Source organism: Mauremys reevesii, linkage group 19 (genome assembly GCF_016161935.1).
Source record: "Mauremys reevesii isolate NIE-2019 linkage group 19, ASM1616193v1, whole genome shotgun sequence".
In the NCBI taxonomy this organism is placed as follows: Eukaryota; Metazoa; Chordata; order Testudines; family Geoemydidae; genus Mauremys; species Mauremys reevesii.
This window is the reverse complement of record NC_052641.1, coordinates 20656929-20683289: the sequence shown is the minus strand read 5'-3', so window position 1 is coordinate 20683289 and position 26361 is coordinate 20656929. Positions and strand designations below refer to the sequence as shown.

At 40.0% G+C, this 26361-nt stretch overlaps 1 protein-coding gene across 8 annotated transcripts in view; it reads right to left on the bottom strand.

Annotated features, from left to right (window-relative positions):
- Positions 1-1952: 1952 nt before the first annotated feature.
- The window catches only part of NACC2 (NACC family member 2), an 84207-nt gene continuing 59798 nt past the window's right edge, over positions 1953-26361 (bottom strand). For 7 of the 8 annotated variants that reach the window (XM_039506684.1, XM_039506681.1, XM_039506682.1 and 4 more), the window contains exons 3-6: positions 18053-18220; positions 13209-13314; positions 12226-12323; positions 1953-8505 (exon numbers count right to left, since the gene is read on the bottom strand). In XM_039506684.1, the coding sequence (XP_039362618.1) occupies positions 8006-8505; positions 12226-12323; positions 13209-13314; positions 18053-18220 (872 nt within the window). In that variant the 3' untranslated portion in view covers positions 1953-8005. The remainder of the gene's footprint in view (positions 8506-12225; positions 12324-13208; positions 13315-18052; positions 18221-26361) is intronic. The other variant, XM_039506689.1, reaches the window with a different exon arrangement.

Here is a 26361-nt window from a genome sequence, read left to right as displayed (position 1 = left end):
CAGGGTGTGTGTACACTGCTCTACACTTCATGTGAGCCCTGTACCCCGTGGGGCAATGGAAGCTTCAGCTGCTGCTGAAGTGGTGAAAGATCTGGGCACGGTTTGCGGTCAGCTAACGTTATCCATTTACCTGTCTGTGCAGTACAAAAACAAGCCTCAGAGGCTCTCTGAAGCAAAAGCACCTGAATTGTCTGACTCCTTTGTGCATATGCAAGGAAAGACTGACCCTTTATTGATAATCTCTCCATATAAACTGACTGGGAACGCAGATCAGCCCACGAGCCTCGCCTCCATCGCACACTTGTTACAAACAAGCGCCCTTGTGCTTTCTCCCACGTTGCCCGTCATGTTCGGGAGGAGCTCCTCGTAAACGTCAGGAAGGCCACCTCTACATTCACCTTCAATCGCGCCTTAAAACTCCCCTTTGCTGTGTTGCCTACTTCATACGTGACACATAGACGGCTTGCATGCACGCTCAATTGTGCTGACCAATATTTTCTCATTGTTTTCTTGTACTCTCCCCCCCCCCACCTGCATGTGTCCATTTGTTGTATCTGGTCCTATACTTTGTAATCTCTTTGGGGGCATGAACTGCCCTTTTTAACGGAGTGTGTACAGCGCTGAGCACAGTGGGGTCCTGCTACAAGACTGGGGCTCCCAGACTGTACAATACAAATAATAAATACTAACAACACGGGAGTGTATCCAGAAATGTGATTCACACCATGCTACTTTTGGAAATGTCTAGCTAGGATTTCAGAGTATTCATGTAATACTCTATGGAACTTTTCTGCACGTTTTTTTCTATTAGTACTATACCATTAGAACCTATTTACCTACCAGCTGTGCTGAATTCGATACCGTAATGTCCATTTTAAAAAATAAAACACGCAGCCAACACTATATACACCACTGTCGCAGGCCTTTAGGGAGCAACGTTAGGCATCTCTGCTCAAAACTTCTGACACCCTTCTTGTTGGCCAGTTGCCTCTTGGCAAACAAACAGTTAAACAAGCCTACACACACCCATCCACATAGGCCTGCATAGTGCAAAGCAGGTCTCAGACACTCTCTCAAATGTACAACTCTATAAAATTCCCGTGGGCCCACAGCAATGCTAGATTGTAGACATTTGGGATTGTTGTAACTTCATGCCATTAGCCTTTGTGAAGGCGACATACAGTTTTGTTGTGTTTTTTAATTCTAAGAATGGACCATTTAGACGAGTATCTGGCATATTACAAGAACCGGGCAGAGGTTAGACTGTAGAACTGTTTTTCTTACTGCAGGTTTTATGGGATGGATACAAAGTCAATGGGAATCTTCCCATTGACTTCAATGGATTTGCATCATACACTTATACCCAGACATAGAAAACCGGCAGTCATTTTGCTGCTCTTCCACTATGTTTGTACTTGATTAGCTCTAACCCCCCTCCCTGCCTCTCAGCGCAAGATCTGTCATTTTTTTCAAAGCCAAAATTCACAAAAGACCATCGTGCCGCCTCGTCCACTCACCAGAGACTTCTCATCTCTCTATCGCCAAGCCGCCCACTCATGATTACGAACCGTCCTCGGGGTCCACATTCCAAAAGGGGCAGTGGAAATAAGGCACACAAGAGCTTTTAATTTAATTTACTTTATTATTTTGTAAATGTGAATTTTACAATTAATGATCACATCTGGGTTTTTTTTTTAATGGATTTCTCATCATATGAAAACAGCTATGAGCACACTCCGAACTCTTGGGGTTTGTTTATTTTTTTAGTTACTGATATATTGTGTCAGCCATGGCTACAAAATAACAGTCTTAACTCTACGGAGTAACAGCACATAAATACTAGTGAATAATGCACAATTTAAAAAAGCTAGCGCCTTTCGTGGCTGAGACAGCTGAGAAACATAACTCAGTGGTACTGTGAAATTTTTCTTACAGCACAGAAAGGTTTTTTTTGTGTTTTTTTTAACAGTCATGAATTACAGTACTACTTAATACCCTATACAGACTCTTTAAAAACAACCTTGTACTTTGTCTTTTTTCCAAACATTCTGTCCAAAGGATTAATGTTCTATTTGAATCAAGTGCCATCCAAATGTTCAAGTCAAAAATATTTATACATTTATACTTAGGTTTTTTTTTGTTTTGTTTTTTTTTTTGTCTGCTAAAAATAGTATTGCAAGTTTTGGCTTTTATTTTGACATAAAAATCACAATCCTGTGCAAAATGCTTAGAATGGAAGAAACTGATCAGAACACTTGAAGGTTTTCCAATTTGAGTGCTTTAGACTTCAACATTTCTTTTTAGATTTACTTTTTTTTTTAAAACCCTCATTTTTATAACCATCTCGTAGCAAGCCCTGAATATCTTGGGCATGGTAATAATCATGTCTGGAGCTTGCTTGTTGACATAATGACGAATTTATACAGCAGAAACACTTTGAAACAGTAGTTGAAGCCCAAGACAGCTATGAACTCTCAATTTTCTGTTTAGAATTTACTGCCAGTAGAAGCAAACAGGAGTTGTCTATAAGTTTTCAGTTGGTTAATGGGCCATACACCCTTTTCCACTTGCAGCAAGATATTTCCATAAAAATAAGCAATCTGAACAAAACCTTAGCAGTAAAATGACTGAGAAAATGCATCAGTCCTTTGCAGAATACCATGTCTAGAATGCTATGGTCCTTTAAACATGTGTTAAATAGGGAACAATTCCAGTTTTGTGTTGCTGTTAAGAAAAGATTGTAATAAGATGAGCTTAACCCTTTGTTTCTCTTTCCATATTAAAGCATTGCATTATGCAAGAGAATGAATAAGAGGAAAGAGAAAGATTAAAGTGTATGCAATTGAGTGTGAATCCATTGGGAATTTAGAAAGCAATAATTCTAGCCCCCTTATGAGAGTCTTCAGTATGAACAGACTGCAAAAAGGTTACATTCGCTAAGGAAGTGTCAAAGCAAACAGTCCACAACACATGGCAAAATGGACCCACTTTTCACTTTTTGAGAATCTAAGGTGAATTTCTTCATGAGTTTTTCCCCCTCTCCTCCAGGAAGTAAAGAGGAGCATTCTTAGGAAAACACAGTTGGCCTGATTTTCTTCTCACTTTCACTGGACTATCACCAGTGCAATTCCACTGACCTTAGTGGAGTTACTACTGATTTACACCGGCATATGTGAGGAGATCAGGTCCAATAAATGGAAGGCTTGGCTTTGATTCAACCCTGCAGTAAGGTGCCTATCCGTTTGCGAAACCCCATCCTATGTTGGGAACATTTTCGTTACGAATCTTAGCTAAAACTGGAATCGCACAGTATTAACACAGGATGGCTAGAGATACAGTAGAAGGTCATGCTACCCTTCTACACAGCAACTGTAATCAGGACATTGTTCTTTAATTTGAGCTAGCGAGGAGGAGAGAGTCCGGGTTCTACACCATATGGCAACTGCATATAACTTGTAAGCTTAAATGCCATTCAGTTTTTTCAAAAGGTGCTTGATATAACTTTAGATATATAATATACATGTAATATTGCTAATAGTCAAGCATATGAATAAAGGTGCAGACATACCATAAATACTGATGCTTCGATTTGTACTACCAGATCTAGATGAATGCAGTTTCATATTCACATTATAAAGCAGCCCCAAATTCAATGATTTAAAAGGGTGTCGTAACCAAAGAGGAGGGAGGATTTGGTTATGATCTGATTTTCTTAATCTGTTTTCCTGGGAAAAAATGATCAAAAAATTCTAAGGCACTCAGGAAAGCCCCATACAATCAATGGACTGCTCTGTTATCACTTTACATTCAGTATTTTAAAGGGATTATTCCCCCCCCCCCAAAGAATACAATCATCATCCATATACATTTTCAAACATATCATTAATCCTCCACACACAGGAAACATTAGTGCAAAATGCTTGCCCTCATCTACCAGACAAGGAAAAAAACCTCCACCCTTCACATTTTAAAAGTTTGCCTTTCTAATTAAAAAAAAATAAAAATAAAAAATAAAAGAAATGACAGGAAGTTGTGCTAGATATAAAAATATATATTTTTTCACTGTGCAACTTGACTCTCCTTCAGATTCTCTGTCCTAAGCCATTCGATATCGTTCAAGTACTTCTGCTGCTAACTCAGTCTAGCGTCTCCCAGTTCAGGGCATTAGGTGCATTGATTTTGCAGTTAGGTTGGTCCAGAGAAGCTTTAGCCAACTGTGAATCTCAGTTGGAGGGTTCAGTAAATTTACCAAACACTAAAAGTGCCACACAAAAGAAGGCGGGATTTTTAGTATCATTTTGAAAAAATCCATAAAGGGATAGTCAGTACTTAAACTGTCACTCTGATTATAGGACTGACCTCCCCAGGGGCAGGTATGTAAAGCAGAGACTTAAATCTTGTATCTCTATTTCCCAGCTCATTGAATCTTCGACTTAGGAAAGTTGCTGACTTGCAATGAACTCTGCCAAGTAGCTGAAGGATTTGCAGTGAGAACGGAGGCTCACTGCGAACACTGCTGACCCACCAAGCCTCATTTCATATGGGACGTGCTACCATGAGGTTTGGGTTGGTCTATTCGAGACAGATTCCCAGCATTTATCTGCGGTGACAGTGAAATGGCTAAAGAACTGGACCAGTCAATTCCCTGAAAAAAGCAGCCTCGGGCAAGTCTAGTTCTATGGTCCCTAATAAGATTTGTTCCTAGGGCCATATCTTGACAAGTGGCACATAAGCACCAGTCTACTATGCAGCTCAGAAGGTGCATACTCTGTGTGATATTCTGCCAGCCACTTGGATACACCATGCAAACAGGGCACAGGGCGAGCTCTGGGCACCGCATGTAGGAGAGAACGGGCATTTCAAACATAGCAAGAGGGAAATTTTCATTTGCAGAGGTGGGCAAAGTGAAAATATGGCCCACAAATGCCCTACTCTTTAATACACCCAAACAATACCCACTCAGACACAACTTTGCATAGGTCTTAAGGGCACCAATCCATGTGACTGGGGAGGGCAGAATACCAGCTCAGTTACATCTCAAGAGAGCCAGATTCAAAATCATACAAAATTGAGAGCTACACAAGATATAAGGTAGAATAGACCCGGCTGTGTATTTTATTCAGGGCAAATCGAGAAGGAGGTTGGAACACCTTAAGTGTTGGAGAACTTTGCTAGTAAGATGCAAACACAGCTTCAAGTATTGAAGAAAAAAATGGCCAAAGGCTGGGTCACCCCCTTTCCCTGCTTTTACATAGCGAGAGGAGTAAACCCCTGAGCAAAGCGCTGTCTGTGAATTCAGTTACCAAAAACAACTAATAGCCTTTGTAGACGACTATTTGTGCACTTTGCACTTGTTCATAGTTTCAAACTTTGTTTTTACAAGGAATTGTAAATAACTTTAAAGCAGGCATTTTAGTCACAGTAAAAACAAATGAAAACAAACAAAAACAAGCCGTATTTGGCTTTCATATCACTCTCCCTCCCCCCGAATCTTAAAAGCATTCCAAACTCGGCATTATCAAGCACCAGCTTCATGCCGACGAGCACCTGGTATTCCCTTTTCTACATACACCACTGTCTCCAGGCTGGCTCTCAGCACATACTCACAGTCTCCCTGACTCCCATCCAGGTAACCTTGCAATCCTCTCTCGCCTCTGCAAGTAGTACAAACTTAATAATGGAACTCACGTAAGCAGCTCGGTAATGAGAAGCGCAATCTGGGAACTGCGTGCCATGCTTTGCACTCTGTATGTTTTCAGAAGTTCTGGGGATGTCGTTACATTCCAGAAAGGTTTACTGTCACTTTGGGGATTTTCTCATCTAGTCTGACCTTCGGTTTCAAAAATGAAAGCACTGAGAAGAAGTCAACAGAGAGAGAGCACACGTCCACCCATAGCTCTGGAGGACAAACTTGCATTATGACTTGCGCATATACCTGTATACGTACCAGATGTCCTTTCACTTAGCACACGCCTCTAACAGTCAGCTGTAACACAGTGTGTGTTATTGCATAATAATGCATGCCTAAGTGTCTTGTTAGACACAGGGCCAAGAAGGCAAAGTGCCATAAAATGTACCCAGAAGGGCATCGAAAAGATTACTTTTATAAGTGATCAAATATTTCCCCTGGAGTCTCCTTCCATGAAGAGGTATTTGGAGTGAGAGGGTAGAAGGAAAAAGTACTTCATGGAAGGACAGAACCAAAAATTATGAAAACAAATCTGATTTTTCCCTTTGTATTTAATATACTTTAAATGTTAGAAACACAGGGCAGGTTACAGGCCTCTTTAGGAGCTTACAGACTGCGGCAGCTGTCAAGGAAACCAAGTGTTTCAACCTAGGCCAGTTCGACTTTGCCAGACATCTTTGGAGGAAGAGTTGCTATTTCAAGCAAGTCTGGTCTCTTTGGAGCAAAGTTTTCTGTTGTTTAGAGCAAAACGAGTGAGGTGGCTTTCTGTTCCAGTTGCCAGTAATACTGCTTTTGGAGGGGCTGAATGCATCCCCACAAGCTGACAACTACATTCTGGCGTGTGGCTTGGAGAAAACTAGTTTCCTGAAAGCTAGGACTTTTGTCTCCTGCAGGGCCCAGTTACATTTTAAAAGGGGTGATGGGTGGGTGGGTGCTGGGGGAATCTTAATTTTCTTTTCCCCTATCATGTGCACCTCAGTGTGAGGGAGGGTGTGCTCAATGGTGCATTCCTGTATTTGTGGAGAGCTGTTATTAGTGCATGCCAACAAGTTAAATCAGATCACTCCCTCACGCCAAGCCATGTAACAAGCACACCACTGGAAACTAAGTTCATTCAAACCATTACCAGGTACAGCTGAATTCTCACTGAGGCTCACTCCCTCTGCCTGCTACACTTACTTCCAAGCCTCATTCCCCCACAACCTTTGCCTATACCTTTTTTAAGGAAAAACAACAATGTATCTATCTAGATCTAGATCTGTTTTCCTATTTCTGCAGTTCAGTTTCTCTCTGAAACTGTTACAATCTGTCTCAGCGATTGGACTGAAATTAAATATTAAGGAGTATTAGCCTAGTAAAGAGGTGGCCAAGGGGTTGCCCGGCAAGTGGGCCAGTCGAGTGACTGTTTGCTCTCATCACTGCCACAAGGTGGAAGAGGTGGCAGGAGGAGGTGAGGTTGTAGAAGCTGATTCAATCAAGAAGGTCAGTGATATAAAGCTACTCCACGTCCTGGCCAGGGGGGGAAAGGAGGAGCAGCTCCGGGAGAGAGACACAGCAGTCATACTGCAGGAGAATATCACAGCCAGGGTCTCAATCTGCAATTCCCACGCAGTCCTCCCGACTCATACAAATATAAAATAAAAGCTGTGGCCACCCCTATCCTATAGCAACTAAAACCAACAACAAATCAGCGGACAGACACCAAAGAGCCCTCCGACCTTGGTTACAGCCTCACACTTAGTAACACTAATGTTAAGGATCTGTTCTCTGATCATTTAACAAGAGACTTTTTTTTTTAGCAATTCCCCACCCCACCCTGCCTTGTTAGAGCCAATTGTACAGACAAAAATGACTAAGTCAGATGACTTCTACTTTAACACATCTTTCTTTCCTGTTAAGTGACGGTAAAACTTTCTCTAGAGGAAGGAGTTAATGATGGCTTTACTTCGGAGCTGAATAATGCATGGGGGGGTGATGATGCGGTGCAGCAGCGGGGAGTGTCAAGCTTTTTTCCTCCCCTTCTTTTAAAAAAAAAAAAAAAAGCTACAATCTTATAGGCTAATCTCAGGAATATCAAAAGGGAGCCCAATATTTGTTTTCAGTAGGTCGCCATAGACCTCGTCATTTACAGTGTAACGAATGCAATTATTTCCTTCATAAATTTTAAATACAAGCAGAATAAAAATCACATTTTTTTCAGGCAACAGTAGCAGTTCAGTAGGTAAGTGGCTTGATCACATTTTTTTGTATTAGTAATGCATGCAAGCAGCTTTAGTATTACGGATCCCTTATAGGTCACAAAATGTTTTCTCTCTTTTATAAAGTCCCTCCATAAGTGCCATCTTGTCTTCTCACTGGAGTTTCTGGCCGGCTAGTGGAGCCGGCACCTTGTTCGAAAGGTTGTGGAGTGCTTTGGGTATCTGACGCCATGACATCTGTTCCAGCTGCCTCCTGTATAACAGAGCCAGCCCCTTCGGCATCCTCACTCTGTTCAAATGATTGGTTGGATCCATTGCTTAGGTCGACATTTACTGTGTTAGTTCTCAAAGCTACTATAGTTCCCGAATCACTCCTCCTTTCTGCATAGATTCGCTGCTCAAAGACTTGAGCGGTGCTGGGCTGGAATTCCGGATCCAGGGGGACACTGTTTGTTGTGGAGCCCATGACTGTGCGGTACATCTCCATCCCTTCCGGCAACATGGACTTAATCTTCGGAAGCCAGCGCTTGCGGACTCGTCGGGCGTTGGTGCACATATCGGCTGCAATAACATTCATCTCGCTTTCCTTAAAGCTTGGGGCAAAATTCTGACAATACACTGCAAAGACAGGGATACATTTCGCTGAGAACCGCTACATAAGCAACACAAAGAAGTTTGTGTGATCAGAGCCTTTGTCCCATCTCAGCACTGTACCACAAGACATCAGTAACATGCAGCTATGGTTATCTCTGACAGAAAACATACAGTTTTATCACAAGAACATAACTGTTATACTAGATGAGACCACTGGTTCATCTAATTCAATATACTGTTTCCAGTAGTTGTACCAGATGCTATAGAGGAAGGTACAAGAAATCCCTTTATGGACAATTATGGGACAACTTATCCATAGGGGAAGTTTATTGCTAAAACCCAGGCAGTTACCAGCTGGCTTACACAATGAAACATGGGAGTCTGTATTCCAGATGGTATCACTACTATCCAACAGGCAAGTCCATGACTTAAATTGCTCCCAAATTTTCTAGTAGGATTTTACTAGACATTTATTTAGAGGTAAATCATCACTAACCCTGCTGTGGGGAGAAGGAGCCAGTTCTGCAGCAGTGCTGAACGGGATGTTATCAGGACAGGAAAGGTACACACCATCCGTGTCTGTATCAGGACTGGGAGTGGCTGGGTCATTACACAAATTGAATCTATTTCCCCATGCTAAGTATCCTCACACCTTTTTGTCAACTGTCTGAAATGGGCCATCTTGATTATCACTACAAAAGGTTTTTTTCTCCTGCTGATAATTGCTCATCTTAATTAATTAGCCTCTTAGAGTTGGTATGGCAACTTCCACCTTTTCATGTTCTCTGTCTGTATATATATCTTCTTACTGTATGTTTCATTCTATGCATCTGATGAAGTGGGCTGTAGCCCAAAAAGCTTATGCTCAAATAAATTTGTTAGTCTCTAAGGGTACGTCTACACTACTCGATCTATCGGGGATCCATTTATCGCGTGTAGTGTAGACGTGATAAATCGATCCCTGATCGCTCTCCCGTCGACTGCCGAACTCCAGCTTGGCAAGAGGCGGAAGCAAAGTCGATGGGGGAGCCGTGGCCATTGATCCAGCGCTGCGAGGGAGCGAAGTAAGTAATTTTAATTCGATCTAAGATACGTCAACTTCAGCTATGCTATTCTCATAGCTGAAGTTGCGTATCTTAGATCGATTCCCCCCCGTGTAGACCAGGCCTAAGGTGCCACAAGTACTCCTGTAGTTCTTGGTGGTCACTTCATTGAGATCTCACTGTCTATCTGGAGTATTCAACTCATTCCTTCATTTAACTATCAGTAATTAAATGGGTAACATACAGATTTAAAACCCCAGGATTTTTCTGGACATAGGGTCTTGCCCTATTGCCCGCAATCCATTTGGCCCTGTACTATCATTTCAGGGCATCCATGGCTATTTATCAAAATTCCCGTGGAAAGTGCTGTCATCTCCTACAGCAGTAGTGGAGGATGCCCAGTGCTACTTGGGAGGTGCTCAGCACCTTGCAAGACTGAGCCTTTAGTAGGAAAGCTCTTCCTTCCCAGGGACTTGGGCTTTGCTTTGTAAAGCACCACGAACAATCTGTGGCTCAGGTAATAATTAATGCAGTCCAATATTTCTGACTTTTACATATCAATCAATGTCTTTTGCTACCTCTTCGCCTCCCTCCACGGCCTACAGATCTGCAGCTGGGGCTAGAAGGCCCTCAGAGCTCTGCAGCAGAACAACAATTAGGGCGAGGAAAGATTTATTTAACAAATCTAAAAAAAAATTCACTCCACTTTCATTTTGTAGTGAAATATTTACATAAAGATTTACTATCCAGACAGACTCCACGGAGGGGAAAGCACGAGAGGACACTGGCTTGCACTGTACATCAAGCATATATTAAATGGGCTTCACTGTACTAAGAGACCAGCTTTTTCTAAACCACAGAGTTCCTCACTTGCAGTCAACCCCAAGCACCATTTGCTCTACTAATGTGCTTCTTGTATTCAAAAGAATTACTGTAATAGGCACATTTTTAACCACTTGTTTTGTGCCTTGTAGCACATATTTTTAAGTATAAACATTCTTTTTTTTTAGGATGACAACTCTCTTAGGATTTCTGTACTGTGATCATTAGTTTTCCCATATTCAGAGCATAGAAAATGGGCCAGATCCTCAGCTAGTATAAATCAGCATAGTTCCACTGGCTGGCGCTACACATTTAGATATCACAAATACAGGAATTAGTTCTTAGTATCTCAGACATTGAATCACTGAAGTTAAAGAGCATTATTTATCAGTTAAAATGCATAGAGTCTTACCTTATGGCCTTTTGGGACAATTTCAGGTTTTAAAACAGTCAAATCCTATTACATTATCAGCTCTAAAATGGATTTTAGTTCCTCTATGTACAGACTGGATAAACTGCTTGATATTATACAGAACCGTGATCAGTTTCCAAGTTTAAAAAATGATTTTTTTAAAAAGCTATTATTGTTTATGTATATCCCTTTTAAAAGGTAATTATTTGCAGAAAGACTCCCTTTTTTACTTACAAAATAACAAAAAAGATTTATAAACAAGCATTTTCAGGGAAATAGACTGTGAAACACAAAATGCTTATACCCAGATGATGAAATAGATTAATCCACACTAACAAATTCTGATGCAGACTGCAGACTTTCTAATTCTCAGTGGCCAAATTACTCATTAAGAACAAAAAACTGTGTGCCATAAAGCAGTGGTTCTGAACCAGGGGTACGTGTATCCCAGGGGGTACTCAGGTCCTCTGGGACAGGTGTAGGGGGTCACAAATGCAGGGCTGGCATTAAGAGGTGGCAAGTAGGGAAATTGCCCCGGGCCCCACACCAGAGGGGGCCCCTGCAAAACTAAGTTACATGCTTCAGTCCTGGCAGCAGGTCTTGGGCTTCAAACAAGGCTCACAAGTGAAAAACAGCCTCAATATCACACTGAAATGTAAGTACAATGCTTCTATCCAATGGATTTATTTTATAATTATATGGTAAAAATGAGAAAACAGCAATTTGTCAGTAACAGTGAGCTGTGACACTTTTGTATTTTTATGTCTGATTTTGTAAACAAGTAGTTTTTAAGTGAGGTGGAACTGGGGGTACTCAAGACAAATCAGACTCCTGAAACGGGTACAGTTGTCTGGAAAGGTGGAGAACCACTGCCATAAAGCACTGCAACTTTCAGACACAGCTATGGCCAGGATCAAGGAGGAGCAGACAGAGAAGCACCGAGGGCCTATATGGAAAATCTCTCCTTCAAATATGGTTTGGGACTTTGGCTCTGATCTGCATGGGTGGATCCCTGCACCTACATGGATCTGGCTGCAGACTCAGAGCCCTAGTTTAGTAAAGTTATTTCACACTTTGTGAAACGGACTGTTTCAGTTATCAAGCATGTAAGCCCATGAAAAAATAACCCCTATTTTAAAAAAATCTCATCTGTTAATAAAAGTATTGTACTGCAAAATTAGCGATTTAAAAAAATACCAAACAAAATTCAAGATAATGTGAACAATAATGTTCAGTTTCACACTGTCATATTGTCAACACAAAATACTAACTTTGGACAAATAATTTAAAGTATTTTTTAAAAACAGTGAAAAGATTTGAATTTTCACATAACCAATTTCAATGTATATGGTCACAGTTATTATACACTCTTAAAGGCCTTCCCCAGTTTAAATTGCAGCTCTTTCCTAGGCTTTTGTTTTTGCCAGACTGTTCTAACACGGCAGCAGTAAATCTCCCCCCCCTTACATTTCACTGCATTAAGAACCCTGCTGTCCAGGGGCTTCCTGCTCGGATCACTCGTGGAGGACCGAATTCCAGTTCCACAGCTATTGGCAAGTGTGTTCCTGCAAGAAAGGGAGAGAAATGCAGATCTTATACCCTGGATTTCAGGTAAGAGTGAAAGCTTAAAGTGATGCAGAGAGATACTGTCTTACTGAGTTTATTCTCTTTCAGGTAGCAACCAAACAGTATATTTTTCAGTTGAGGAATCAGAAAAGCTGACACTTCAGACCATAGGCGCTGACACCTTGGTTGCTCTGAGACTCAAGCACCCACCAAAAAAACCAGGAGGTGCTTAGCATGCGCAGGGCCAGATTAATGTTTTGTTGGCACCACTCCTGGCTCTTCTCCCTGAGGCCCCCGCATGCAAGGGGGAAGTGGGAGTGGGGAGGAGTAAGCAGCGGGTGGGGTCATGGGGGAAACACAGGTGAGGGGGACACAATCCGGGCACCGGGGCCCCTTCTCTGTGTGGGTCTGGTGCCACAACGCCATTGTAAACCCGGTATTGTGCACCCATGAGCCAGTGTTGCTGACACTTTCCCGTCCAAAAAGCTACAGTGAGACGTAATGTCTTTAAACTGGGATGTTAGTGAGGACATCTTGTAGGTGAGTGCAATGATTTTAATATACTGTAATTCATGATAATGTAATTAAGTAGTTCATTACTATTTTAATAATGATTACATTGGTAAGATACCAATGATACACACATATTCAATAACTGGAATATGAAAGAAGTGTATAAATATGCTGAAAATAACCTTACCCCCAAAACTAGCAGAGTCTTCCCCCACCCCCCAAACACACACACCCCTCCTCAAAAGGTCCCACTGGCAAAAACAAAAGTCAGCCCCGTGCTCCCGATTAACCCACTGTAAAGAAGAAAAGCAAAAACAAGTATGGGGAAAAAAGGCTCCAATTAATTTTTTTTTGGTCAAAAAGGAACATACCGGTCAAAGAAAGTGGCTAGAAGACGTCTCAGAAGAACCTTATGTTTGACACCTGCGCATAGATGACAATTCATGAGCTGCCCCCGGGTGATATAAACACCTGAGCCTGCAGGAGTTAAAGTGTACAGAGTTTAAAACCCACACCCTTATTTTCCCTAAAGGTTTAAATCCCACTACAGAATGCAACACAAAATATTTCTGTTTTCCTACTTGGATTGCAAACTCTTCAGGGGAGGGGTGGTCTCCTATTATGTGTTTATAAATGATCTGGAAAAAGGGGTAAACAGAGAGGTAGCAAAATTTGCAGATGATACAAAACTACTCCAGATAGTTAAGTCCCAGGCAGACTGCGAAGAGCTACAGAAGGATCTCACAAAACTACTTGACTGGGCAACAAAATGGCAGATGAAATTCAATGTTGATAAATGCAAAGTAATGCACAGTGGGAAATATCATCTCAGTTATACGTATACAATGATGGGGTCTAAATTAGCTGTTACCACTCAGGAAAGAGATCTTGGAGTCATTGTGGGTAGTTCTCTGAAAACATCCACTCAATGTGCAGCGGCAGTCAAAAAAGCTAACAGAATGTTGGACATCATTAAGAAAGGGATAAATAATAAGACAGAAAATACCATATTGCCTGTATATAAATCCATGGTACGCCCACAACTTGAATACTGTGTGCAGATATAGTCACCCCATCTCAAAAAAGATATTTTGGAATTGGAAAAGGTTCAGAAAAGGCCAACAAAAATTATTAGGAGTATGGAACAGCTTCTTTATGAGGAGAGATTAATAAAACTGGGACTTTTCAGCTTGGAAAAGAGACGACTCAGGGGGGATATGATAGAGGTCTATAAAATCATGACTGGTGTAGAGAAAGTAGATAAGGAAGTGTTATTTAGTCCTTCTCATAACACAAGAACTAGGGGGCACCAAATGAAATTAATAGGCAGCAGGTTTAAAACAAACAAGAGAAAGTATTTCTTAACACAATGCATAGTCAACCTGTGGAACTCCTTGCCAGAGGATGTTGTGAAGGCCAAGACTATCACAGGGTTCAAAAAAGAACTAGATAAATTCATGGAGGATAGGTCCATCAATGGCTATTAGCCAGGATGGGCAGGGATGGAGTCCCCAGGGCCATAGGCACCAGCTAAGGAAGCAGTGCTTGGGGCGGCCAATAGAAAGGGGCAGCACTCTGTCCGCTATTGGGGCGGCATGGCTGGGTCTTCAGTGGGAATTCAGCAGCGGGTCCCTCAGTCCCTCTCTTCCTCTTTGAGAGCTGCTGCCAAAGTGCTGCCGAAGAGGAAGAAAGAGAGTGAAGGACCTGCCGTCGAACTGCTGCTGAAGAATAGAGTGGCACGATTGAGATGCTGCTGATCAGCTTTTTCTTTTTCTTTTCTTTTCCTTTTTTTTTTTTTTTTGCCTCTTGGGGCAGCAGAAAACCTGGAGCCGGCCCTGGGTGTCCCTAGCCTGTTTGCCAGAAGCTGGGAATGGGTGACAGGGGATGGATCACTTGATGATTACCTGTTCTGTTCATTCCCTCTGGGGCACCTGGCATTGGCCACTATCAGCAGACAGGATACTGGGCTAGATGGGCCTTTGGTCTGACCCAGTAGGGCTGTTCTTATACAGTGCCTAGCACAACAGGGCCATGATCTCAGTTGCATTCTCAAGGGACTGCTGTAATGCATATAAATAACAGTAACAATGGTTGGGATTTTCAAAGAAGCCTGAATGAGTCAGGGGTCTATGGGATCTGGGCACTCACTCTCTTGGGGTCTAGTGAGAATTACAGCCCATAATAATAATCCCCTGATTTTATCCAAACAGAAAGAAGATCCACTGCAGTCTGGTGAAAGGATCTAGTTACATAAAAGACACACAGTGCTATGATTTATTTCATTTTAAAAATGATCCATAGCAGACTACTACCATCCTTCCAGAGCAACCATCCATTCGGCCTTTCCTTCTGTCAAGGAAAGAGCTGTAGAATACACATTTAAAGTAAAAAAGGAGGCTGGCATGGAAGAGAGATATATTTATTTTACAAATCCATTTATTTCCAAGAAACACTGCACAACCCTCGCTGGTAATTTTGGTGAGCTGGGAATTATAGTTTCTAGTGCCCAGGAATTGCTGGGTGTCAAATATATTGGCTTAAAGTATGTTTGTAGGTGAGAAATCAACCTTGCTAAGGAAGCTTTACATGTCCAGAGGTTTGGAAATAGACTGTCAGTGTTTTATGGTAGGTCTCTTACCCTTTCATTATCAAACACTTGTATATAGCACATAGCTTGCAAAAGCAAACCTACTGTATGCCTCAAAATCTGCCTGCTTACGCAAAGATGGGGAAGTGCATATTTTCTTTTCACGCACCCAGTTACAATATAAAAGTTATTTTTTTAAATAAAGCTTAAATAGTAGGTCACATCTACAGCTGGAACAGACTAAGTTCTTGCAGACGCTGAGATATACAGGAGAAATAAAATTACTTCTTGTGTTTCCAGGGAAGCCTATGCACGATTAGTTCTGTACTTACCTTTAAAATTAAGAATAAAAGAATATTTAAAAAAACTAGTGGGACAGACTCTGAGTAAATCTGGAGCAACTGCATTGAGCTCAATAGAGTAACTCCCGATTTACAATGTAGAAGATCGGCATTTGCCCCTTTTCCTCTGTGGTGAAATGGAGAACTAAACAACATCTGAGCTGTCCTGGGGCAGGCGGTAAGATGACTGCTTGATCTCTTACTAGGTGATGGTTAGCTCCTTTCCTCTTACACACGGTTTTTGGAATAGAAGGGTAAGGAGGGGAGACGAACAAGTGGCACAGTGGGATTTCTGAACCTTGCAGCTTCTCACCATGCTCAGTGCACGCTCTATCAATCAGTTTTACTATGATCATTTCTAGAGAAATCGGGCAAAGTTTTCAGAATCAGTTATGGCAAGAAAAATCTGAGATGGAAGAAAGTATTTAGTATATGGAGGTTATTAAACTTTCAATGAAAGATTTTTCTTATGTACTTTGGGCAGAGCCACCCCCATCCGTTTTTGCTAAGTTTGACACTGTAATTAGCCACTGAGCCTTTATTCGTTACAGTATTTTAAGAGAGAAGCCATCGGAGAGAAAGCCAGATGCTACCAAGGGTAACTTCACTTTAATAAATAAAAAATAACCCAGGCAGACACTATCCGAGATATGAATCTACTCTTTTCCAGATTGAAAAATGTAAATCAAGCAAAGATGCCCTGAGCCAATTTGCAAGTTCTCACTGTGAAAATAACCTGCATCACTTGATGTCTTTAAGTCTTACATAAAATGCAAGCAGATACAAACTGAATATTCCAGCTACAAAATAAATACTCGGGGTTTTATGCTATTGTACAGTGGGTGGGTTTTATTACTGCCTTCCACTGAAGAAAATATATGTCCTTGATCAGTGAGAAACCTGTCTAGCTAATTTTTTTAATTAACATTCCTACAACAGGCTGAAAATAAATGTGTGCTACTCATAGTATTGTATCCAAGATATAAAATGGTCAGAAAGAAATGAGAACTGGTTTGGCTCGATAGCACTAACTCACTTTTCCCATCTGTGGCGTTTTCCATCAGAGGAACTAAAAACACTTGACAGGTATTAATTAATCCTCACAACAAGCTGTGAAGTTAGTAAGGGCTATTACATAGGAATCACACCACTTGACTGGAGTCACTTCTGGGGTAGAAGACAGCAGTTCATAACACTATACAACAGTGGAGGCAGGAAGTGGAAAAGAATACCACATCCAACTGAAACGGCAATGGGCATTTAGCGAGGTAGACTGTAATTACCCAAATTGGAATTTAGTCTGGACATCAAGGTCAACACATCCCTCTTACATAACAGTGCCATGGGATGTCTAATGGCCACCAAAGGACAGGACTACAGTTTTAAGTCTTGCATATTTTATATCTGCATCCAGCTCTACAACTCCAGTATATTAAACCTAAACAGTACCACGTCTCAGCTTTCTGAATGCCTAGCCAAAGTGTGCATCTGGATTAACAGTAGCTGGATTTGGCTGAACCTAGAGAAGACTGAGAAGAATCTGGTGGAAATGCTTCAAAAACCTTTGCCTCCTCTCGAACATCCCACACTACCCAGGGTATCTGTCCTTAGAATGTTAAATTGGTTTCCAGCCTTGGGGTCCTATTGCCTTACTGGTAATTGGTTGCCAAAATTGACCAGTTCCATCTGTGACTAGCCAGAAGATTACAGCCTCATCCTTGCCACAAATACACCAAATGTGTCCCTAGGGATCGATTCTTGCAATTCATGTCTAGGGAGAAACCCACAAGCCCAACACTGTAATCTTTTACCCACTATTAAAGTTTTTGTTGTTTTAATTAAAACCCAAAATGTCTAAATGTGTGTTCATTTCTATAAATCCCACTTCCACTGCTCTGTAAATCTTAACATTTGATAGGTAAAAAAAAAGACTAATTTTTTTTCATCTGTGAAGCAAAATTAAAATACAGTTGTGATGCAGCCCATATCAATCAGGAAGAATACAAGCTTAGGGAATTCAATTAAATGCTAAATTAATTCAATTGAATAACTCCTGCTAATGACACATTCTTCTAACAGTGAATTAAAGGAAATTTAAGATGTTCTATTTTTTTTCCCCACTGATTAGTGATGGGTACATTTGTTCATAGTAATACACAAAAAGGGAAAATTTGCATACAATATGTCTGATTGCAACTAAGGTTCAAGGGAGATAAGGGGTAAATTCTAAAAAGAAAGATGTCTAATCTTCAATTATTCTAATGTTAAAAAAAAAAAAAGTTATTACCTGCAACAAGTTCAAGTTTTTCTCCGGGATCTCCCTCTGAGTAGAGTTTTGGGTGGCACCGATATCCAATTTGACTGATAAGACTTGCTGGAAGAGCAACTAAATCACGTCGAATGAGGACACATGAACGACTCTCTAGTGGGATCTGCTCTGGCTTCTCTTGAGCTACTTGAAAAAGAATTAACAGGGAGAACCGTTAAATGCTTTTAAGGTGCAGGATCCAAATGAACACAGCTCGATTTTGATGATTCAAGATCTTTTTCACAACATTGTTCTTGAAAACAGTTATCTACTCAACAAGAATGGTCATTTTATACGTGGAGGCAATGGGCACCATTATGCTGGAGCCAGGGCTAATATCTGTGATCTTCAGAATGAAGCTTCTCTTGTCCTTAAGTTTAAACCCAAGGTCTTCCTTTTTTCCTGATCCCTTTCTGAAAGAATAGCTCCTGTAGGAGCCTTGTTTTGAATGGATTCTGAGAGAGGGATTAGTGTAACCTAATTGTGCTTTCATTTATTTTTTTTAATCATTTAGAAAAATTGCTATTTCTGAACATCTGAGATCACTCTCTAAATGTGGACAAGTATACAGAATCAGCTTTCTAAAGAGAAGACACAAACTACTGTATGCAACTAACCAAAAATAAAACAGGAGTACTTGTGGCACCTTAAAGACTAACAAATTTATTTAAGCATGAGCTTTCGTGAGCTACAGCTCACTTCTTCGGATGTAGCTCACGAAAGCTCATGCTTAAATAAATTTGTTAGTCTTTAAGGTGCCACAAGTACTCCTGTTTTTTTTTGCGGATACAGACTAACACGGCTGCTACTCTGTAACCAAAAATAAAATGTTATGCAAATGTATTAGAGGTTTCCCAAATAGGCCACAAATTGTCCAATCAGGTTAGTAGCTACTTCCCTATAATAACTACTTTTCTTTAATCTTCTGCTGCTGAAAAACGTTATATACACACTGAACCAACAAAAGTTAATCTTAGCATCTCAATATTATCCATCAGCACTCACTTTCCTAAAGCAAAACGTGATTCCTACGTTTACTTTCCACTCCCATTCCCACTTCCAAGTGTCTAAAATTTTATCTCATCACCACCAAAAAAACCAAAGTTTTATTAAGCTTTGGCTTTAAAAAAAAATTACACTGACATACTAGGATATTGCTGTGACTTCCCTTAAAACATTTAGTTACATACAATTGATGGGGCCTGCCACTGCCTTTTAGCAGATGTTAATACTAAAAAGATAAAACAAACGAGTTACTACGAACAAACTCTGCACAATGCTAGGTTTTGTGAACATACAGAGGATTAGCTTCCCAAAACGTGTTTATAATGGAAGTCCATTATCATGCTTAAAATTACCTATCACAGCAAAACAGGACTCATACGGATGTGCATAGGTGCTAACTACATCATCTACAATATATTTTAAGCATTTATAAATTATAAAAATACATCCAATTGTATAATGATCTACACCTCGATCAACAAGTTTTGATAACATATGTCAAACTCTATACATATGATCAGGACTGCTCCTTGAAAAGGATAAATACACCCTTAATACAATTGGGTATAGATTTATGATTCTTTAAAAAAATAGTTAGACAAAAGCATTGGATCAAGCATGCCATCACTTAGCCTCTTAAATGTATCTTACTCTCATTATTTTGATGTTTCCCATTCTTCAGGTAGAATAGCAAATCTGGAGACTTTTGTGTAGTTGTTGTTACAGTTACCACAACAGAAAGGTCTTTTTTACAAAGAAGTTAGTGTTCAAACTAGGACATATCCTGCAGTGTTCTATTATTATGTGACAGCACATTATAGGACAAAAAGGTGTAAAAGCCAACAAAATGTAAGGCTATATTATTCTTATGTGACAAGCCATTTAAAATGGAAAGTTTTTCTTTGTATGAGGTGTGTGGTTTTGTTTTAAGAATCATGGCATCAGCATGTATCTCCTAAAAAAGATCATCTCAATGTACCAGTACACCCAGAACAACAGCCTGGCATTACCATGAATGAATGGGGAACTAATAGTGGAAGTAGGGTGTGAAAAATCAGGACGGGGGTGGTGGGTAATAGGTACCTATAGAAGAAAAAGACCCAAAAATCGGGACTGTCCCTATAAAATCGGGACATCTGGTCACCCTAAGTGGAAGAACAATCCAGATGATATTTTAAAGCATAATTTCTCCTACCACTACGGCCTGATTATCTATGCAAAGTAGAAGTACTTTGTAATGCTGATGTGCAGCTCACTTACATAAAAAATTTTCACCCACAGAAATAATTTTCTGTTTCAAAGCTCTTATAAGGAGAATTTCCAAATATTCAGATGCACTATTTTAGAATGAAATTGCTGGTTCTTGTGGTGGAAGTATCTAAAGGGGCTGGTATCTTGCTGGTGCTTTTGGACATTGAGAAAGGAAGGATATTAACTGAAAAATATTAGAAGTATTTAATTTAAATAAATCAAGACTTGGAGAGCATTTTATCCAGCACTAATATTCAGACAAAAGCTACTCTAGTCTCCTTACAGTCCCTTTGGTTTTGCCAAAATTGCTCATATAAGCACATACCAATAGCACATCCGCCACTGCAAAAATATATCCTGGGGACAGGTTTGGGGACACTGCTTGCAGAAGGGTCCAGTTCTTCTCTCCTATTTAGAGCTAATGAAAGAACACTATATACTGTACACCTCTGCATGACTCCCTATGACAGGGAAGTATTCAGGTATAGCACAAATACCACACACAACATTAGGGGATACGTGGGTCATTTAGGTTAGATGTCTGATGTGCTTAATAGATGCTATTCAGGAAAAGGATAGCATATGTTTAGGAGTCAACAGATATCAAAATCGGGCAGCAGTTTTTTTTAGTGATGCCACAATGCTTTTTAAATGCAAGAGCCACAGCAAGGGATAAAGATTAGGCCATATTATTTCATATTGCTTGTGTTAATTGTGGGCAAGCTTGCCAGAGAAAGTGTTCCAGCAGCTTGTCAATTCTTTCTACACAGTCATGGTTTATACTGCTGAGTAAAGGCATAAAGTACCACACACACAAAAACAAAACTCCCTGCACTATTTGTTTAAAGCTGCAATTATTATTTTAATTAATGGCTTTGGGTGAAAAATGCAAAAACTATTTATTGCCACTTTAAAAACTGGCAGAACATAAGCTGTTAAAAGGGTAAGAACATAGTGACATTAATTTTCACAAGGGCTGTTAAAATGGTTCCATGTTAGTGTCTTTATAAAAAATAAAATTAAAGTCTGGTTAAAGAGCAGCAGTAATTGCAGAGAAAATATCCTTGAACAGTTGCAGCCAACAGAGCAAAAATCCAAACATTTCACAACAGAAGGCAGACCCTGCGGTTTGTAACTATCATACTTATATATTTTAAACAAAAACATTTAGACTGAGATTTTGGTTAGTTACTACTTTCCATAACCACACAGATGTGATTTTAATTTATCTTGCTAGATAAAGTTTGTTAACAGCTTTAAAAGTAGGCAGAGCTAAAACATGATTCCCCCCATCAATGAATTAAGAAACAACAATAATTATTTGCATGTATAGAATGCTTTCCATCCATATATTTCAAAGCACTTTACAAAGGTTGGTAACATGGAAAACTGAGGCACACGATGGTTAAGTGACTTTCCTAAAGCCATACAAGTAGTCCGGGAATAGAACCCAGGCCCTTTTTCTCCAACTCTTTATGCATTTCTTTTTCAAACTAATTGTTGTAATTGTAGGAAATTAAACAATATACACAACATTCAGACCAGCAAACAAACTGCATCAGATGACAGACAGTGGATTGTAAGTTTCTGTGCATGTCACACAGAGTGACTCTGAAGGTACATCAATTTTTGGGCCAGCCAGTCTTGATACTGCAATAATAAATAATGCAAAGAAAGCAACATAACACAGTCAAGAGACTGTACTGCCCCGGTATTTGTTAACTTCCTAGAGTAACTAATTCCAGCTGAAGCTGGTGTCAGTCTCATTTCCTGAAATCCAGCTACTTGGTCTGAAAAACAACTTTAACTAATAGTACAGACAACACTGACCTGCCCATATTGTGTTTTTGGAGATACACACACACACAATATTGGGAAATGTCAGTGACATTTTGGCAGAAAAAAATATTCTTCTGATTTATTTATAAGTGCCCCGTGTGTTTAAACATAAGAACCAACAACAGGGCCATAGGTGACTTAACATTCTCTTTTCTGAAGCTAAACGTCACGAGACCTCAGCCAAAATTTGTGCTAGAAAAAAACCCCACACGGTGCAATCCAGATTAATCCATTCTAATATAATTCAATACTGTTTCTCTTGCTTATTGCCTCTGTCTATAAAAAAATCTCATTTATATATAGACACTTACCTCATTTGTGGATTTTGTTTTGGTTAAAGAATTAGTACAACTCAAACAAAATTAAACAAACTTTACCAAAGATTTAGGGTTTTTTTAATGCTACTGTACTTCAATTCAACATATATTAATCACTGCACACAGAACTGTAGCATAAAAAAGCAGGGTACAAAACACTTTGATCCCATGTTGTCAAAGAAAGCAAGTCTGTTTGGCCTTTATGCTCTACAGAACAGGATAGTATTCGTGTCTAATTAATTTGTATCTTCGGAGGGCAGCTGCTCCTCTTCCTCTGAATGAAATGGCAAACAATGTGAAGTATTGTCTAATATAGTTTTGTACTAGACTAAGAAAGCAGCTTACCAGCTAATGCAGAAGAAAACAAGAAATAATTAAAAAGGTAGTGGTAGCTATGAAGTAGCACCAATATATTTTATTTACACAAATATATATTTGGGTCTGAAACTTGGAAGGGTTTCATAACATGCGGCACTGAACTACAAGAGGATACAGCCAGGATTTCAGTATAGAAACTCAAAACTCTAGCACTGTGGGCCTGATCCTGAAAGGATTTCAATAGAACTTCAGATGCTCATCATCTTTCAATATCAAACCATATTCTTTTCAGTCACTTTACTGTTTGTGCCAAATGCCAGGAAGTGCTGAAATTAATAGGAATTACTAGCACTCAACAACTTGCGGCGTTGGTCCCTTCCAGCACCTCCTTGGTGGTGCTGAGTGCCTTTGTTCCACAGGCCCTTAAGTTGCACTCTTCTTCGCAGAGGTCTGTTACGTAAGGTCTTCCATTTCTAATCATCACTGTTTTAGTTGACAACGGGCTGTTACAAACCATTAGATCTTTAGAAGTATTTTATTATTACCTTTTATTACACAGTTGTAAGAAGCAATAATCCAACTGGCTATACATTTGTAAATATTATTCATGTGATGTTAAAAAAGCTAATACAAATTACTGTACATATAAAAACTTTTTTAAAAGTAGAAGTTATAAGCAAAAATGAAATTCTGATGACCTAGCCAATGAAGAACAGGTTAACTGGCAGGGCTGACGAGAAAGGTAAAAGGGGGACAATTGTACCTGAACTCCGAGCTCAGCCCCCTCCCCATATCTGTAACTGGGTGAAATGGGAGGGGCTGCGGCCCCAGCAAACATAATGTACCACGGCCTCAAATTTCTCTTGATAGGCTGTTAATGGGCCTAGTGGACATGGTTCTGTTCAGAAAGAATGACAGTAAAATATGTCAGTGTCCAACATTTTCACACTGGGATGCCCAAATCATGTAGTTAGGCGCCTACTTGGGTACCTAAATAGGTGACCTCATTTCAGAGGTGCTCAGCACCCATGTCTCTGACTGACTTTAATGAGCATTGCAAGTGCCCGGCACCTCTGAATATCAGTGCCGAGATTTTGATGTCTAATTTCAGGCATCCAAATTTGAAACTATTGACTGTACTCCCTAAAGACCAGTTACTTTAATATCGTCGTGGCTCTTGCCAACTCAAGGAGCAGCAATACCAGTTCCCCCTTGGAGGTTCACAACTCCAGAGGGTTTCGTCTGGATTCTCTTCTTATTCTTCTCATTGACTTTTCTTCAGGGTAGGGAAGTATTATTGTTCCTATTTTACAGACAGAGAACAGAGAGAGCAGCTGAAGTTACTCGAGCCTGGTCACACAGGAAATGTGAACCCAGAAGTCTTGGCTCCTAGTCCACTGCCGCGTCTACAAAATCATCTTCTTCTCACCTATCATGTGTGACTGGAATTTTGAAGCACACACCTAGCTGCCCTCCTTTCCCCACAGAGTCAGAAGTTTCCTTTCAAACAAAGAGTTTACAAGAATCCCTAAGTCACTCTTGCTAGGTAGCGGACATGAAAACAGTAGCCAACTGCACCTATTTTCACAGATTCTTAGAAGATTTACTGGCAAGCGGCATGTATGTTTCTAGATAAATACATGCACACAAGAAGAAAAAATGATAATATAGTCCACTATAGAACTATACATCATTTACTAATAGTGCCTTTTGCAGCAGTATACTCAAATGTAGAGATATGGTGTATGTCCTATTTATACACAGAGTTAATCTGGAAGAACAGGAACAATATTATTGGCTTATAAATGCCCATATCTTGCCTTTGTTTCAGATCTCAGACAGGAATGAAACATCTGCCAGTCTAAAATTAAATATCTGTGTTTTACTGTGAAGAAACAGGGACTAGAAGTTTAATGCCAAAAAAGGTCTGATGCAGAATGACACTCATGTGGATCTTAAGTTTCCTCAGGCTGCTGAGTCCTTAATAAGAGGGAGAATGTCTTGCCTTCAAGTTGTTTTCTGTGATTTGGTTGATACAAGTTGAGAACAATTCACATCGATTAGACAGGCGGCTGCCAATGAAGCCAAAGATTTTCCACACCCTCTAGTTGGTATTACACCTTCCCCCTTTTTCCCTCACAGCCCTTAGAGTATTCCCACTTTTACAATAAGAAGCAGATAAGACCAGCTCTGTCTGACGAGTGTGATGCCCTGTTCGTTTCAGAGACCCATTTTTCTCCATCTCCTCTATGTTTGTACCTAGTTTGGTGTTCTTTTATATTTCCTGGAAAATATATTAATTCTTGGCTTCTGTTGACTGCCTCCTGCCTGATCCTAAGGGTCAGACTACTCATTGATCTGTATCGGAGGCAATTGAATCAAAGAACCATGACTGCAGTTAAAACGCAGTTTTATAAAGATTCCAATTATTGGTTTCAAGATGTTCACGGGATCATTTCTATTGGCTGTGGTTTAACTTGTAACATTTCTTTTCTAAGCTTGGTCTGGGTTCATCTTCATACACTATGCTATGTATCCTCTCACTAAAGATTTTGGATTGTTTCTTGCCCTTTTCACTTACTGTCAAGAAATCAGAGAGCCAGGAGAGAAAACTATTCTCTTAGCTAATTACTGCAATTTTATCCTTTAACAGCTACTTTAGATGAATTTTCAATGAAACATGCATGTGCCAGTTTGGTATTTCATAACTTTCAGGTCCATCCTTTATACGCTAGCAATTCTTTGCATGAGGATTTAAAGACACTTGGTGCAATTTCACTTGTGCCTGTTAAAACCGAATAAAATCAAATACACCTGCTAAACAGTAAAGTGACTGAAAAGAATATGGTTTGATATTGAAAGATGATAAGCATCTGAAGTTCCATTGAAATCCTTTCAGGATCAGACCCACAGTGCTAGAGTTAAAGTGATAAGTACTTTGCTTTTGTTTAATCTCCTACCTAGCTGCATACGTCTCAAATCAAATGCTAGAGCCTGTATGAAGACTAACTAGTTTCTTTAAGGTCTAAATGTTCTCCAAGTCTAGACCTATTTACAGAATAAAGAGCCATCATATGGAAATGCTATTAATACACACACACAAGTTATGCAAATCCTGATGATGATAATAATAATATCCAAAGCCAAACACACACACACAATTCTAACATCCTCTGACTCTATACTGGAATGTGATGTGAGGAATGGCCAGTTTCTGAAGTCTGGTCTGATCCAGAATGGCAATTCCTATATTTCCCTCTGAAAATTAGGGACTTCTTTCATGACAGCTAAGCTTTAATTCTTACATCTGCAATGTTTTTTAGAAGGGGAGTCAGCCTTCCCCTGGATTTATTTTCAGTTTCTTTTGCACTTCAGCATTCCTTATGGTTCACCACACCGTGCCATTGTTTCTAAGTCAGCTACTTAATGGCGCTTAAGCTTTACTCTGACTTTCTACCATCAAAGCCTTTTGCCAAGGTCATGAATTTGCATGTTGTTTCTTTGGTTTGTGCCGAATTTCAGAGATTCAGTCTGTTTTTTCAGAATGGCTTTTACATA